This window comes from Condylura cristata, unplaced genomic scaffold (genome assembly GCF_000260355.1).
Source record: "Condylura cristata isolate star-nosed mole 26May11 unplaced genomic scaffold, ConCri1.0 scaffold00189, whole genome shotgun sequence".
Lineage (NCBI taxonomy): Eukaryota > Metazoa > Chordata > Mammalia > Eulipotyphla > Talpidae > Condylura > Condylura cristata.
Genome location: NW_004567290.1, coordinates 4,787 through 22,208, shown reverse-complemented (window position 1 = coordinate 22,208; position 17,422 = coordinate 4,787). Strand labels below are relative to the sequence as shown.

General features: G+C 49.3%; 1 protein-coding gene across 1 annotated transcript; it reads right to left on the bottom strand.

The window, feature by feature from the left end:
- Positions 1-5,328: 5,328 nt before the first annotated feature.
- Positions 5,329-13,724, bottom strand: LOC101627529 (putative serine protease 47). Its single transcript, XM_004695752.1, has 6 exons — positions 13,626-13,724; positions 13,438-13,462; positions 12,553-12,733; positions 10,956-11,233; positions 8,638-8,804; positions 5,329-5,622 (listed from the first exon to the last, which is right to left on the bottom strand). The coding sequence occupies exons 1-6, from the start codon at positions 13,722-13,724 to the stop codon at positions 5,329-5,331; spliced, it is 1,044 nt and encodes a 347-aa protein (XP_004695809.1).
- Between the last annotated feature and the right edge of the window lie 3,698 nt (positions 13,725-17,422).

The window sequence follows — 17,422 nt, the reverse complement described above, 5'->3', positions numbered from 1 at the left end:
GTAAGCTTCCTTGTAGCATTGGATGTAAATTGTAAATAAAGAGATTGTTGGAATTTGTTCTTGGGCTGTGTCTTCTTTCTTCTGCTTCTAGGAGAAGGATGGAGATGAATAGGAGGTGGGGTCCCAGGGGCTGCATGTGTTGCGATTGCTGTCTATCAAACACCATCTAAACGTGAGGAAGAGCATTGACCACCTCTGATCCATGCCAACCCCTAGGTGTTCGCAATGTCAACATGTTTTCATTTGCCTTGGACATTTTAAAAATTAACCTTTATTAAATTTACTGTGACATTTACATTCCAAACAGTTTACCCACTGAAAGAGTACAATTTTATGGACTTTGGTATGCATAGAATTTGGAATCTTCCAAAATACATTTTTTTAACATTTTCGTATTTCAAAAGGAAGCCACAAACAACCCTGCTCCCCAGCCCTAAGCAACCACTCCTCCTTTTTCAGTCTCTGTAGATTTCCATATTCCATCCATGTAATGGAATCATACACAATGTGGTCTTTTATATCTGTCTTCTTGCACTAGAGTGTTTCCAGGGCCCATTTTCATTAGCCCATAGCTGGAGTTTAAATGTTTTCATTGCCAAATTATAGCCCATCGTGTGACTACACTATCATCTGCTGCATGTATCCATCAATTGGCATTTGGTTATTTCTACTGACTATTACAAGTAATTCTGTTATGAGTGTGTACAAGTTTTTATGGGATGTATGTTTTCATTTCATATTCTAGGAGTGAAATGGTTGGGTCATGTGGGAACTGTGTTTTGACTTTTCAGGGACTGCCAGACTGCTTTCAAAGTGGGCGACGTGTGTATTTCTACCAGCAGTGTATGAGGGTTTCATTTCTCTGCACACACTGGTCAACACTGAGCATCATATGTCGTTTATAACAGTGGTCCTGCTGCTTCTAATGGGTATCTGACTGTACTTTGGGATTGTAGTTTCCTAATGTATGTGCAACATCTTTATGTGTTTTGGCCATTTGTACATGTTTTTATTCTTTGCCCATTTTAAGTTGTTTGTCTTGTATTATGGGCTGGTAGGAGTTCTTTGTATATAAATTTTTGATAAAAGTCTCTTCAGAGATATGATTTTCAGAATCAATCTTTTGGATTGCCCAATTTTTTTTTAAAGATTGATTTATTTGTACATACAGACCTGGGGTACAGGCCAGAGGCTCAGGGGCGGTGAGAGACTTCACCAGAGACAGAGTGGGGAGCAGAATAGGCAGATCTACAAAGTACACTGCTGAGGGGAGCAGTGGGCAGGCCAGGAGAGGTCTGCCACGCCATGTGGTCACCTCCAGGGCAGGCGGGAATTGAACTCATGCGGAAGTGGCTTTAGCTTCTCAGTGCAGTGCTTTAACCCACTGTGCTACCAGGGAGGGCCCAGGATTGCCTAATTTTTAATAGCATCCTTTAAAGTCAAAAAGTATTTTTGATGAAGTTCAATTTATCTATTTTCCTTTTGTTGCTTGAGCTTTTACTTTTGTATCTAAAAATTTGTTGAAGATTTTAGCCTATATTTTCTTCTCTCTTTTTTTTTTTTGTTACCATCTTAGTCATTTTAAAGTGTACAGTGCAGGGCCTTCCTGGTGGCACAAGGGTAGGATTGAGGGGTTAAGTCTCAGCACTGTGAAGCCATCTGCAGCCACTGCAGCACAAGGCAGATCCCTGGTCATGGAGCTGAACTGCATGGTGCAGCAGGCCTCTCCTGTCTCCACCACTGCTCCCCACAGGCATTTGATTTTGGCAAGCTGGAGAATCTTGCTAAAAACAAGGGTGCGCCCATGTTTATTGCTGCTTTATTTACAATTGGAAAGACATGGAAACAGCCCAAATGCCCAAAAATAGATGACTGGATTAAAAAGATGGAGTACATATACAAAACGAAATATTACTCAGCAACCAAAAAAAAGAAACACATGTCTTTTGCAGCAACATGGATGGAGCTAGAAAAGATCATGCTTAGTGAGATAAGCCAGAAAGAAGAGGAAAAATACCAGATGGTTTCACTCATAGCAGGAGTATAATGGACCAGGCGAGAAAATAATGATAATGATGAACAGCTATAGACCAGAGATATTTTATGGGAGTGGAGTGGGGAATGGGATCAAAAACGGTGGGGTGGGGGGAAGTGCACTGGACTATGGTGATGGCATGTGGGTGATATGGTGATGGGCAGCACACGGGGATTACAACTGAGATGGAAAAAGGCACAAAATGATGTAAAAATAAACTATTAAAAAAAGGGGGGGAGAGCAATGGAGACTTGGGGTCAAGAGAAATTCAACTTTAATGCAAACCTTATAATTGCTCACTAGGTATTGTGTCTTCCTTTCCCCACAGAATGGAGGCCCTGCGTAGGCCTGTGAGGTCAGCAGACTAGCCCTCACATACACATAGAAAGCTGGCACCCATGACATGGTCAGAGGGGAAGGTACAGCCTGACAACATGCCTTTACTCCTTTTTTAAAAATTTATATCTTCTTTACAGTAAAGTGCACAAACATTAAGAGATGAATGTCCATACTAGCAGGTGCTGCTAAGTGTCATGAGGATTCTTTCTATATCCTGAATTAGGCAATTTTGTCACTGCAAATATCTGAGTGTGGTTACACAGATCTAAGTGGGATCACCTACTCCTTCCTGAGCTGTTCAGAAGCCCACAGCAAGCATACTGATTGAAAAGCTAATATATGACTATATTCATTTAGCCCCACCCAAATAAATATATATAATATTACCTTCAGGGCTTCCCTGGTGGCGCAAGGGGTTATAGCACAGCACTATGAAGCTCTCTGCAGCCACTGCAGCAAGAGTTTGGTCCCCAACCAGAGATGTGACCCACATGGAGCAGCAGACCTCTCCTGTCTCTCCTGCTGCTCCCCTCAGCAGTATATTTCTGTCATTCTGCCTATTCCGCTCCCCAGTCTGTCTCTGGTGAGTCTTCTCACCCACCCCGCCTCCTCCCTGCACCTCTGGCCTATATTTGCATAAATAAATAAATCTTAAAAGAATATATAATGTACAGTTCAGTTGTGTTAAGTATCGTCAACATTGTTGTGTAGAAGACTTCTAGAAAACTGTAACTTTCAACACTGAAACTATACACATTAAACCTCTCTCTCTCTCTCCCTTCCCCCAAACATTTATGCTTTCTGTTTCTGTAATCTTGACTATTTCAGATACTTCATATAAGCGTAATCATACAATATATATCTTTTTATGTCTGCTTTCACTAAGCTTACTGTCCTCCTCAAGTTTCATTCAAGCTGTAGTGCGTGACAGTTTTCTTCCTTCTTAAAGCTGTTTTTTTAAGCTGCATAATATTCCATTATATAGGACATTTCTTTATCCATTCATCTCTAATGAACATTAAGAGAAAATTTCTTGCATTTCTTCACATTAGCAAATAATGGATGGGTTTGCAAACATCTCTTTGAGATCCTGCTTTTAATTCCTAGATATATATTCAGATTTGAGGTGCTGGTTTTACTTAGATTACTATAGTTTTAATTCTTTTAGGAACTGTCATTTTCATGAGGGATGCATCATTTTACATTCCCAACAAGGGGAAAGTGGCCATTATCAAAAAATTGGGTGGACCTATCTCATAAAGGTATTTATGTCTTTGATATAGGTGTAGACAACTAAAATAATATGTAACAATAATTTCTGTGCTTATAATGACATCATATTGATTACAACATATTGCCTTTTATTTCTGACTTCAAGGTAATAAAAATTGGCATGTTGATGTCCTTACATTTTTCAGTGGTTTATAATTTCACATTTTATGGCTGTATTAAAATTTATTTATCAATTCTCTTCCTGGGAACTTTAGTGAGTAAAGTTACAGGGTAATAGGTCCTACGTGAAAAGTTCTTTTCAGGGCTTTAAAAATTATTCCATCTAGTCTGTCTTTTTATTATTGCTGTTGAGAGTTATGCCATCATATTAATAACTGTTGTGGGCAATCTTTCCTTACTAATTGTTTTTAAGATTGTCCTTTGCATTCTATAGTTTTATGAGGTGTCATTTGCAGGCTAAAAAACTATTTTTACACTCCATGTAAAAATTTGCTTCATCTGGCCCTCCCTGGTGGCGCAGCGGGTTAAAGCACAGCAGTGAGAATCTGAAGCCGGTTCCGCATGAGTTCAATTCCTGCCTGCCCCGGAGGTGACCACATGGCGCGGCAGACCTCTCCTGACCCGCCCGCTGCTCCCCTCAGCAGTGTACTTCATCCATCTGCCTGTTCTGCTCCCCACTCTGTCTCTGGTGAAGCCTCTCGCCACCCCTGAATCTCTGGCCTGTACCCCAGTTCTGTATACACAAATAAATAATAAATCTTTAAAAAAAAATTTGCTTCATCAACTAATCATATGCATTTTTCACCAACTCTTAAATGAACATGAACACATTATGACCTTGTCAGTGTTGCTTCTGTTCACCCTCCTGGGTGCCTGGAGGCTCCCTGCACCTCCCTTCCAGCCTACCTCCCCTGCCCTGCCCTGCAGAGGCCACGCAGTGAGCCCTGGGCTGGCCCTTTGCCCACCTGCCTGCTGTCCCCACAGCGTCCCCTGACAGCACCCCTCCTCCAGCCTGTCCCCAGACTGCGGACACCCCTGAGCTGGCCCTGGAGCGTCCCAGCACACCCTTCCCTGTTCTCTAGCCTCTCAGCCACCACAGCTTGTCCACGAGGTGCCACGTGCCCCACACTCCACACAGCTCTCCCTCCTCTCCCCAGAGTGCCCCTTCCCCGAGAGGGGTACCCAGAAACCACTGTGAGGAGAGGTGGCCCCCACAGTGGCTCGCACTGTGGGACATGGTGGACCCACAGCCCTGGGGGTTTGCTTGCTGGTTCTCTGACTTCAGCTCAGTTTCCTCACTGAGGAGATGGCGCTGAAAACAGTCCCCTGGAAGACAAGGTTGCTGTGGGACCCTGAGCGTGTGGTGCATTTAGTGGGCACTTGGCACGTGTTGGCTTCTTCCCCTGGCCAGCTTTGGCTGCCACTATCTGAGTTGGACTTAGCAGCGGCCATCTCAGAACCATCCGCTCACACAGGGGGGAACCGCCTCCTTCCTCCCCCTCCTCTCTCTGACAGTAGTGCAAAATGCAGCTCACTTGTCATGGGGCAAGTGATTAATTTTTTGTCTTTTCAGGTTTATTTGTACTTGAAGCTAATGGGCAGAAAAGCCATGGAGAAAGGACCACGGAAAGGTGATGCAGCTGGGCAGAGGGGAGGTGAGAAGGTCCAGTGGGGACATTAGGGCCTGAGGCAGGCAGAGTGCAGGGGCAGAACACTGTGCATCACCACAGGGCCCTGGACACCAACAGCGGTGGGAGCCAGAGCTGTGGGGGCCTGAGGGCAGTCCGGGGACTGGATGGGCTGGCGGCCTGCCGAGGCTCATAGGATACAGAAGCAGCTGAGGAGTCGGGAAGAGGAGTGCGCCTCTGGATCTCCTCGATCCAGTCAGTGAAGTAGGCAACCCTGGTGAAGACGCTGGGGTAGATGGGAGGCTGGCAGTTCAAGCCCCAGCTGGCCAGCCCCACCAGAACCCAGGCTCTGGGGAGGTTGCAGACCAGGGGTCCTCCAGAATCACCCTAGGAGAGACAGGAGAATAGTGTGGGTCACTGAAGCAGGTCTGAGAACACTAAGTGGCTGGGTGGGGCTGGCCAGTCCCTGCTCAGTGACCCTCTGTGAGTGTCCAGACATTGGCTTCAGCTGCAGCCCTACCAGTCTCATCAGTGGGCAGTTTCATGCTTCATGAAGATCAGAGTTGATCCTCAGGAAAATCCTAAGTCTGAGTCTATCAACAGACTCAGCCCTGTCCTTCAGCCCAGGGAGGAGCCACTGGCCTCGGAGAACTCAGTGCTCAAGGCCAGCAGGGGAAGATAGGACTCGAGAGGCTCGGCCTCTGAGAGGCGGCGGCCAGCTGAAGCGGCTGCACACCCAGCTACTGCAGAGACCCGAGATGACACACATTCCCAACAGGGTCCCTTCCGTTCTCATTCATCTAGGCCTCTGTTTTGCTCCCAGCTGCTTGGTGTACTTCTTCCAAAAATGCCCACATCCAGCCCTTGTGGAGATAGCCCTCATTGCTAAGGGAGTAAGTGGGACCCCCAGAAAGATGCTGGTTGCTGCTAGAATCCTGAAATGCTACTAGGACATTCACTCCTTCACCTCACTGGCCAAAGGAAGGGTGTCCCCCTGGGAAACGGGAGACAAGACCATTGCTGTTTTCGTTCCTCCACCCACCCCTCCAAGTACACACCAAGCATCCTAGAGCCAGCTTTGGCTTTCGGAAACAAGGGGTGAGAACACAAGTTCCATCCCTCATGGTGCATCTAAACAAGACAAGAAGCCCATCTCAGAGGCGGCACATGCAGGTAAGTCATGGGAGTCAGGGAAGGATCAGTTCCCCATCATGGGCAGCCAAAGGTTCTCCTGAGCTGGGACTCAAATCAGGACACAATCTGACCTTGCGATGTGGTAGCAGAGGAAGTGCTGAGAGCAGACAAGGCGAGGAGGAATGTGCTGGAGGTGGAGGAAGAGCACAGTCTGGTGGAGAGTGAGGAGGCACAGGCAGACCCCCGCCAGCCCCAGGGAGACGTGTGGGAAGAGGAGGCAGTAGGGTGAGGTCAGAAAAGGAGATGCGATAATGGCTGCCAAGGTGGCGTGATACACTCTGATGGCAGAAGAAGGGGCCAGCAACCAAGAAAGCAGCAGTGTCTGGGAGCTGGACAGGCAGACGTTCCCCTCTAGGGCCTCCCGGAGGAACCAGCCCTGCACACACTTTGAGTTTAGACTTCTGACCTCCAGAAAGGTAAGATACGCATTTCTGTCATTTGGCCACTCAGTACGACGTGATTTGTCATGTCTGGCCTAGGGAGCTCATTGCTGGGGCCTTCTTGGAAAGTGGAAATGTATCAGGGCAGCACTTCCTAGGGGGATGTACTTGGTTTCCCCAATCTGCACCTGCCCTAGCTCCGCCAGTCTGGGGGAGGCCCGGGCCTTGTCTGGGACAGTGGCTCTTGGCCACTCCAGGCCTCAGCAGTTCACACAGATGAACCATATTATCATTGTAATCACCACGGGTAGTCAGCTCATCTAGGGGGAGACAGGAAGGCCTCTAACAAGCCCCTCGTTGGGAAGCTCTGAGAAGGCAGCTGAAACTCCAACAACTAACATACCTCATGACTGTGAGCTGCAGTTTGCACTAATGTAGAAAGAACAAATTGTGTGTGTGTGTGTGTGTGTGTGTGTGTGTGGAGGGGGTGGGAAGGGCAGTGAGTTCCACCCCGGGTGAGAGGACAAGTCTAAGACAGGCCCAGATTAGATAGCAGAAGCCAACACGCACCAAGGCTACTAAATGCACCACACGCTCAGGGTCCCACAGCAACCTTGTCTTCCAGGGGACTGTTTTCAGCGCCATCTCCTCAGTGAGGAAACTGAGCTGAAGTCAGAGAACCAGCAAGCAAACCCCCAGGGCTGTGGGTCCACCATGTCCCACAGTGCGAGCCACTGTGGGGGCCACCTCTCCTCACAGTGGTTTCTGGGTGCCCCTCTCGGGGAAGGGGCACTCTGGGGAGAGGAGGGAGCGCTGTGTGGAGTGTGGGGCACGTGGCACCTCGTGGACAAGCTGTGGTGGCTGAGAGGCTAGAGAACAGGGAAGGGTGTGCTGGGACGCTCCAGGGCCAGCTCAGGGGTGTCCGCAGTCTGGGGACAGGCTGGAGGAGGGGTGCTGTCAGGGGACGCTGTGGGGACAGCAGGCAGGTGGGCAAAGGGCCAGCCCAGGGCTCACCGCGTGGCCTCTGCAGGGCAGGGCAGGGGAGGTAGGCTGGTGCAGGGACATCGTGTGGGGACTCGGGAGCTGAGCCTTTTGTTCTATCTGGGAACAGCTGACTGTGGGCGGATGGGTCTGGGAGTAGTCAGTGGCCCACACCACTGACTACTGATGGGGACTGAGAAACCTGGGTCTCCTTCCTACAAAGCAGGGGCCAGCTTCCATCCTCAGGCCAGCCACCCTCAGGCCATCCACTCTCCAGGCAGGAATGAACCACCATGAACCGTCCCATGGGCCAAACGCATCACATCTTCCTGTGTGTGTTTCATGCCACAACATGTTTCCACAAATTGGGGTTTAGAAAAACAACAGAAATGGATTCCCTTTTGGTCTAGAGGCCAGAAGTCTGAAAGCAAGTACCTCTATGTCTTTTCCTCTGACAAGAACAGCAGTTGTTGGGTTTAGGACCCACTATAAACCCAGCTGACTCTCATCTTGAATCCTTCACCAAGTACATGTGCAAGGACCCTACTTCACATTCTGTAGTTCTAAATGGACATGAATTCAGGGAACATAATTCAACCTACACTACCTGTCTTTCAGTAACCCCATGAAGGAGGTCTCAGAAGCCCACACTACGAATGAGGAGGTGATGAGACCACACAGTAGAGCAGTGTCTGTTGGAGCCCTGGGGTGGAGCCCCGGGACCATGCAGCATGATGAGACAGGGAGTCCAGGGGTCACCACAGGACAGTACACACAATATGGCCACTCCCAGGGAAACTGAGGCCCCAAGAACAGGTCAGGAAAGAACAGAAATGGCCTCGCTTACTTGGCAGATGGCTTTCCCTGTCGAGAAGTCCCCAGCACACAGCATTTCATCATGGATCATGTAGCTATTGCCTTTGTTAACATCTTGTCCATAGAGGATATTACACCACTTATTCTCAATGAGGTTCACCTTACCCTCCTGGAGGTGGAAGGGCAGGGACATCGGTGCTGTGGGGATAAGGAGGTCAGTGACAGCACAGGCTGGCCAGGAGCCGCGACCCCTGCACCTCACTCTGCCCCACGCTCCCCGCTGTCCCCAGCATAGGCGTTTGGCAGCACAGCAGAGCTTTCAGCACTGCTTCGGTCTTCTGCCCCACCCCACCCCCTATGAGTACCCTCCTTTCCTTCAAACTTCCCCATGCTCACCCTATTCCTTCCACCCCACCATAATAATAGAGGACACCTCTCCTACTCTACAAAGATAAAAAGCAACCCCCACCATACACACAGCTCACCGGGGCTCACCCCCATGCTTGTGTAGCTTGTGTAGACTGTCCTACCCACTCTCCATCTGTGTACCACTGGCCTGTACCCTGTTCTGTCTACCCCTTCCTCCATCCACCCACCTCTGCCCCCTAATGAGCCACCCACGTGTGCTTCCATCCGTTGCCCACCCACCCACCCACCTTTTATCCATGTCTCCACCCACCCCCGAATCTTCCATCTACCTGTCCTCCTCCCCACCGATCCATATATCCATCCACCTACAGACCTGCCCACCTCCCTGTCCCCCACTTTCCCTTCCACCTACCCATTCAGCCTCTAGCTGCCTGCCCCACCCTTGTTCTCAGCCAATCACTCATCCATCCTCTGCTAGACTCTTTTAGACACTAATGATAAACAGCAAATATTTTTAGTTGGAGGAGACAAGTAAAATAAAGAAATATAATTATTTTAGATCTATGAGTGGTTTGAAAGAAATAAATCCAGGACATGTGGTAGCAGGGGGTGCCTATTTTCGCTCATATGATCAAATCAAACTCCTCAGAGAATGAGTAAGTTATAAAGGTAAAGAAGAAATGAGCCATGCGGAGATTAGGTGGTGAGAAACTCAAGACTCCAGCAACAAAGGCCTGGAGGTGAGGCTGCCTTGGCAGGTTCCGGGTAGGAAGGGGGTCTGTGGCTGAGAAGGTGAGGGGGTGGGGTGGGCAGACGCAGCAGGCGCTGAGGGACCGAGCTAATGCCCTCAGGCCTGGGGGCTGAGAGCAGACAGAGCTGAGGGAGCTCCCTGGGTAGTGTGAACTTCTTTCTAAGAACAGATGAGGAGGCTCTGAGCAGGGAAATGGTGTCCCGAGGTGCAGACGCACAGCTGTGTGGTGGCTGACTCAGCCCAGCGGGTGGCCGCTTCAGCGGCTAGAGGCGTAGGGTGATGGTGTGCCCAAGGGGGGGGGGGGGGGGGGGACTGCAGGACCGGCTGTGGTATTAGCACTGATAAGTTGAGTTTGTCCTCAAGCAAGAACAGTTCGTGCCCATGTCGGCATGCACGTGGCTTGTGTTTGTGCCACGGCTGGCTGTAATAGTTAGGGAAAGTTCCTGACACCCGGTAGGCAGGGCCAGCACGGCTGGCACACTCTCCCCAACGAAACAAAAATGCCCAAAATGCCTTGTGGCGCCTCTGTTGAGAAACCGTACCAGATTATACCCTACAAATAACGGCAAAGTATGTTTCTTTTTCCTTCACATCACATCAAAAGCACTTCTCCAAACTAAAAACACTCATTTCTCTAAGAAACTCTTTCAAAGTCTTTGCAATATTTCTTCTCTTACAACCTCAAAAAGCACACACTTTGTCCCTCTTTTTCCAACAGACAGGAGACCTGAGTTAGGAGAACAAATCTAGGTCACAGAGCGAAGAGGCTCTCAAGTCTTAATCATTCTAACTGGCTCCTGTGGCTCAGAGGGCAGAGCCATGAAGTCCTTTCTTCTCACTTTGCCCAGGTACTTCCTTGGCAATGGGAAATCAGGGGGGTTTGGCAGTGGCATGGGGAAGGCCAGGTCCAAGCATGGCTGTTTAATTAAACTGAGTTAGCTCAGATTCCTGGCTGTTTAAAACCTTGGAATCAAGAACCAAGCAGCCTCTAAGTACTTAGATTCTTGATCCCCAAAGTCGGGGGTTCCCAGATTCCCAGAACCTTGGACATAAGGACCTCTGAAGCATGAGAATCACGTACTTCACACACTTTGACCTAGAAGGGTCCAGGTCTCTGGAAGTGAGACTCAGAGTGCCAAGACCCAGGGACCTCCCAGTTCCCTCCCGGTTCCTCCCTCGTCTTTCTCCTTGACCAACTTCACCCGCCAGCCCCTCCCACAGTCACTCACTGTCCTCGGTGAGCATCCCCCAGCCAGTGATCCAACAGGACACGTTACTGGGCAGCAGCACACCAGGGGCTGGGAGGCAGGCAGGGACCACATAGGAAGTGAAGCTCACGGGCAGATACAGTTGTAACATGGCTATGTCACTCCCAAAAGCATGATACTTCTCAAAGTCTGGGTGGATGATAATGCCACTCACGGCCATCTTCTGGGTGTGCTTGGTGGGCTCGAAGAGCCGCGTGCTTCCCAGAACCACCCGGTAGTCCTTCAGTGCCTGGGACTTGCTGGAGGAAGAAGGGTGGCTGTGTGAGGCCTACGCTCCCCCCACATCCTCACCTGATGGCCCACACTGCTCTGGAGCCCTCCGCCCCCACAAGATAGCCCCTTTCTAACCCTTCTTTCCCGAGGCTGAGTGCTGTTCTACTCAGGTCAGCACATCTGGCTTCCCCATAACACTGCAGAGTTGAGGGAGGCGGGCCGAAGGGCCAAAGGGGCCCATGCACCCTGACTCTCAGACTGCACCCAGGAGCACTGCTCCACCCAGCTGGAACCCGCCCTTCCCGAGGCTCCCCACAGCCACCCTCTGGCCCAAACACCTTTCCCACCCCCCTTCATGCCACGCCTTCCTATCACAACAGCTTACCCTGCTGGCTCTAAACACCCACATAGGATGTGGTAAATGAACAAATGGATGCTGGTTGTCCTGTGACCTACACATGAGGGATGGAGCTTCCCACATTTCTGGCTTTGTACTCATGGCTCGTCCACCTGTAAAGCCCCCCCTGTGCTCCCCAGGTACAAGCCTGCCCTCCTGCAAGCCCCTGATGCTGTGCCACACCAACTAGTGCACAGACCCTCTGCCGCCCCGCCCAAGGTTCGTCCTTCTCTCTCCCTGTGGGCTTTCTCTCCTGAAGGGACCGTGGCTCAGTAAGCTGGGGCGTTGCCACCCCTGAATCCACAGGTGGGTAGGTGGGGTGCGGCACAGAATCCCTGGAGGGGCTCTGACTCTCAGTCGGTCTGCACCCATGCTCCAGTTCCCTGACCTGGCTGGGATGCCCTTGTTTCCTCAGGATCTCTCCTTGTCTGTTCAGGAACTCGGAACTGGACCTGGCCCAGGAGCACCAGAGAAGTTAGACTCTCCCAGGTCAGGCAGACTCACACCCCCTCCATGGAGCATGGCACTGAGGTACCAGGTCCTCCCTGGGGTATAGTTCAGCAGTTGCTAGCTGGAGGTGCATTTCTAGGCCCCTGTCCAGAGTCTGATACCCAGCAGCACAGGAACATTGAGGCTTTGGTCTGAGGTAGGAGCAAAGAGCCGGTCTACATCGCGTAGTGGCCAAGATGGACACTGTCAATCTCCTGGGTTTGTGTTAGGGCGCAAGCACAGGAATGAGGGTGGAGGATGAGGGGGATCTGAGCACATGAGCAGGGAGGACAGTCCAGGTGGAGGGGACTCAAGTCCAAGGCAGGATGACAGGCACTTGGAACTGCCCCGGAGCAAAGCCTCCAGGAGTGGCGTGGGCTCCCCTTTCCCCTAGTTTTCCTTTCTCCTGCTCCCTTGTTCCCTGCCAGCCCCTGTGCTGGGGACTCGGGGAGAACTCACTTGACAAAGCAGTGAGCTGTGGAAAGCAGCCACTGGGCCCCGATGAGGACTGCTCCGCAGAGATGCGAGCCCTGGTACAGCACGCTGGCCTGCCACGGCCACTGGCCAGCCGCCACGTCCTGGCCTCCGTAGATCTTCCCCGTCACCCTGGGCTTCCCACACACTTCGGCGACAGGCCTGGCTCTGCCTGCGGTAGACACCAGTGGTACCCTAAATGCCATTTCCAGGAAGGCCCTCCACTTCACAAACAGGAGCGCCAAGGCTCAATGACCTCAACAAATGACAAGGTTGCTAGGACTCTGCGTTCTCTGGCTGCCGCTGGAGACCGACAGCAGAGCCCACAAAAGGCCCTGCGGGGACAGGCCCAGGGGTCTGGTGCTGCAGCCACTTCAACGGCTGCTTTAGGGGACTCCACGCCTGGGGTCCTGCCGAAAACAGGGCCCTCACAGACACAGACCTGACCCCAGCCACCCACACCTCTTGTCCCACTCTGCAGGCCTCAGAGGGTACCTCATTTGTGCTCAAGGTCAGGGCTTCTAGGCACCTGTGTCCTTCACCGCACCCCAGTATCTGAGGGAGGCAGGCTGTGGTGCCGTGTGACCTGGGTAGAGTCACTCCCCACCGCTGACTCTGGGGACCCCATTTCTGAAAGAGGAGGGGTGGCTAACAAGACAGCCTGGCTGTGGGACTCACACCTGGGAGACCAGACCACCAGACAGGGCGCATCCTGGTGTCTGGTCTGTGCTTCCCAGCTCAGGAAGGGGAACGTGACCTCTGGGTGCCACGCAGCGCCCTCAGGCAGCCCACTCTCCCCCGCCTAGCCCCACAGCCAGTCCTGGCCAGTGCCCCCCACCCACACGTCTCCCGAGAGTGGAGGCCTGAGACTCACCTGTGCTGAAGTGGTCTCTGTCTGCCCGGTTGGGAAAGGAGGGTAGAAAGAAAATGGGAGTCAGTGGCCGGACCTCACTTAACAGCCCCTCCCATCCCAGGCTCCCGCTGCGCTCGGCTCCACCTCGGTCTTGTGGCTCCTGGACCAACTGCTTAGCACCCGCCCAGGCCACAGTTGGCAATACCGTGGTTCCACCTTCCACGCCTACAGCGGCCGGCAGAGTCTCTACACTCAGGGGCCCAAGTAACAGCGGCAGCAGCAGCAGCCAGAGCAAGAACCCCATTTCGCCGAGGCCGCAGTCTCCGCAGGTCTGCGACCTAGTGCCCATTGTCAGGGTCGCTGAAACCAGCCCGGCCCCACCCAGCCTTGACCCCATCCTGAGCCGGGCCCCGCCCCTGACTCCTCCCCTGCCACGACCCCCACAGCAGACCCTCAGACCACGCCCAGACCGCCAGTGCCTAGCTTGCCTTACCTAGTCTCTGACCCCAGTCGGCTTCACACACCAACCCCACCTTGACCCCACCGTGACCTGCACACCTCTCTCTGCTCCCCGCCAGGCTCTGTCTGAGCCCATATAGACGGCAAAGCTTAAGTCGTAGCTGAAACAAAAGTTAAAAGATTGGAGACCATGGGCCCTCCCTGGTGGCGCAGCGGGCTAAAGCACTGCACCAAGAAGCTTAAGCTACTTCCGCATGAGTTCGATTCCGCCTGCCCCGGAAGTGACCACATGGCGTGGCAGACCTCTCCTGACCCGCCCGCTGCTCCCCTCAGCAGTGTACTTCGTAGATCTGCCTGTTCTGCTCCCCACTCTGTCTCTGGTGAATCCTCTCACCCTCCGCATCTCTGGCCTGTACCCCAGCTCTCTATGAATAAATAAATATTTAAAAAAAAAAAAAAAAGATTGGAGGCCTTACATATTGTTTTGCAAAGTTGAGAAAATACGAGCTACGGATTAAGGTCCGAGCACTTATAACAAGAATCTGATTAAGAGGCTGACAGGTAAAACCCCTGGCAAAAAAGAGCAGTTTAATAAGATTTCTGATCATAGAAAAATATATCCTGCAGCTCCTAGGAAAGCTTGCACTTTTCCTCTGTCCTTGAAGTTGCAGGACTTATCAGTCTTCAGGATATACCCAACCAGGAGACAACTAAGAGGCTACATGAGAAATTGGAGGAAGAGAGGGAGAAGTTAAGACTGAGTCTGCCAAAGTACATAAACTACTAGAGATTCTCCCTTGACTTGTAAGCTTTCATTAGAAATTAAAGATTCTAAAGAATGAAAGCAAATGAATGTAGACAGAAAGTAGTCAAGGAGATACCAGAGAATATCTCTGGATAAGATAGGATAAAGAATGTGGATTTTTTCTTGGAAAGGAAAAAGACAACAGTCATCATGTTTCAAAGTGAATCAACTACACGGTAAAAAATTAAATGAATGTAGCAAGTCATAAATATCTGTGAAAGTGGTAGCAGCTTATGAGGAAGGAAACTTAAGAAGGGAAATTTATATATGTTAAACTAAGTAAGGTCAAATGAATTGTTAGAAGGATTTATAATTAAACTTTGATATCAATGCTATACTCATGTAAAAACGATTAGTTTTTCATCTGTATAAAAGGTATTCATGAATTCTGCTCTGCTTTCGATAATACTGTGAGTTGTTTAAGTACCCTAACTGAAAGCAAGGATGTGTGTGCAATTTAACCTCATTTCATGTCATTTTTATCAGATCCTTAAATACTTAAGCTAACCAATCTTCTTGTCCTGGAAATACCTAGGTTTTGTTTGTAGTCATGCAGATTTTATATTTACTTTTGAAATATTAGTCACATTGACTAAATGAAAAATTAAGTATTATTTATGCTTACCTATCTAAGCATTTAAAATAGTTTGAGATCTGTGACAAACTTCCCAAAATTAAGTTAATAATGATATTATTATCTTTTTGACTTAAAACCAATTCTAAGGTTTTTCCCTGTAATGATCTGCAGAGAATTGTTCTCTTTACTTCTGAAAAGATAAATATTAAAAAATGGGCTTATTTGATATGTTAAATTAAATAGAAAACATTATCAGATGAAAAGTTAATACGAAGCCTTCTAGATGTTGTATTTGACTAGGAATTAGTATGTGTTATGGAAAACCTATGAAATTCCCAAATTTAAATGTCTTGGTATAATGCTTTTAATGACATTTTATTTGAAATATTGTTTTAAATTAATTTATTTTATTTACTCTGAGAAAACAAAGAGCTAACAACATGCAAGAGAAAGAAGTCATAATGGTGTTAAATGTAACTCTGTAGAGGGAAATACTCTTTAGATCTGCAGGAAAATGTCAATCCTTTTCAGGAATCTAAGTATATGTGATAAGTTTACATACATACATACATGCATGCATGCATGCATACCTTTAATGATGTAGATACATATGCATTTTTAAAAGTTAAAGATGAAGAAAATTAGTGAAATGAAGACTTACAGAAGTGAGATTTGTGTTTTAAGTAATGTGCTTGAGATCCTTAATTTACGTCTAAAATTAGCTTTAACATATGAATATTATTCATGTGGAATGGTTTACTATTTGAATTATAAAAGTTTACAATAGGCCCTCCCTGGTGGTACAGTGGGTTAAAGCACTGTACTGGGAGGCTAAAAGCCACTTCTGCATGAGTTCAATCCCTGCCTGCCCCAGAGGTGGCCACATGGCACGGCAGACTGACCCACCTGCTGCTCCCCTCAGCAGTGTGCTTCATTGATCTGCCTGTTCTGCTCCCAGCTCTGTCTCTGGTGGATCCTCTCACCTTCCACATCTCTGGCCTGTTCCCCAGTTTTGTATGAATAAGTGAATAAATCTTTAAAAAAAAAAGTTTACAATAATTGTGTTGGCATAATTCCAGTTAGGAAAGACCAGGACAACAGTAAAACTAGATCTTTGTATTTTAAAAAAATACCCCTTGCTTCCTTTTGAAATAACCAATAGAAGGTCTAGGCATTAAACTGAAGACTAGAAACTAGTCTTCTCAAAGGTAGTATCACCTCTTACTACCAGGACTCTATTAAGACTCTCAATAACAATACCAAACTGGTAAGAAACTCCACCCGTCATATGCTCCCAAAAGATGGAGACTCAAACATCATGAGCACCAAACCAGAAAACTCTGTTTTGAAAACAACACTATGCCAGGGGCTCCCTCCAACCTCACTAGAAAGAACCAGACCAGGCACTCACAATCTGTACACATTTGGTGTTTTAAAAAGCAGCGTGGCCATTGTTTCTTAGCAGGATCTATTTTACTGTAAATCCAGATCTGTATCAACCTCTATTCACCAGGAGCCCAGCCATGGCTGGGAGGACAGGGGACAGAAGTGGGCTCCTGAAGCCAGTCCCCTGGGCACAGATGACGGATCTTATTCAGTTGCTGACCAAAGATCCCACTCAGGGACTTGGTGCTCTCAAGCCACACCACCTCCTCTGCCCGTGACTCCTTCTGAGCTCACGGTCCTGTCCTGCCCTCACTCAGATAAAGAGGTAGCTGCACGCTCTCTGTCCCATTGCAATATTCTACAGAGACCAGACATGCTTCTCCTGCAACTATGCCAACAGGCAGCCAAATATATATAAAAGCCCTCAGCTCAGCTTTTCATGCAGGGTCACTCCATCCATATGGCAAGGAGGAAGAGACAACCCCACTGCCTGGTCACGAAGACCAGTGGCTGGTGGTGTAAGGAAACCACAGGCCAGCAGGGCTGTCTCACGGTCTGTTCTACAAAGTGGTGACTGGTCCAGAAGTATAAATCCAAATTCAACTTTAATCCCAACTATTTTGGGGCAGAGAAGATGATGAGATGTCCAGAGGCCTCCAAAGAAGTGGGCCATGTGGTGGAGACTGGCAGGGGTTGCCGGGGAATCTGTACTGAGCTTGTGACGTGGAGAGGTATCTGATCGGTTACCCAGGGAACCCATCTATTTGTTCATCTC

What these genes read in the sequence shown, in the direction of transcription:
- LOC101627529 (XM_004695752.1), bottom strand. Translation starts at nt 13,724, where the DNA reads ATGGGGTTCTTGCTCTGGCTGCTGCTGCTGCCGCTGTTACTTGGGCCC. An exon ending in GACCACTTCAGCACAGGTGA is followed by an intron (nt 12,734 to 13,437) that starts GTCTCAGGCCTC and finishes CCGCAGGCAGAG; the next exon opens with CCAGGCCTGTCGCCGAAGTG. An exon ending in GGGGATGCTCACCGAGGACA is followed by an intron (nt 8,805 to 10,955) that starts GTGAGTGACTGT and finishes TTATCCCCACAG; the next exon opens with CACCGATGTCCCTGCCCTTC.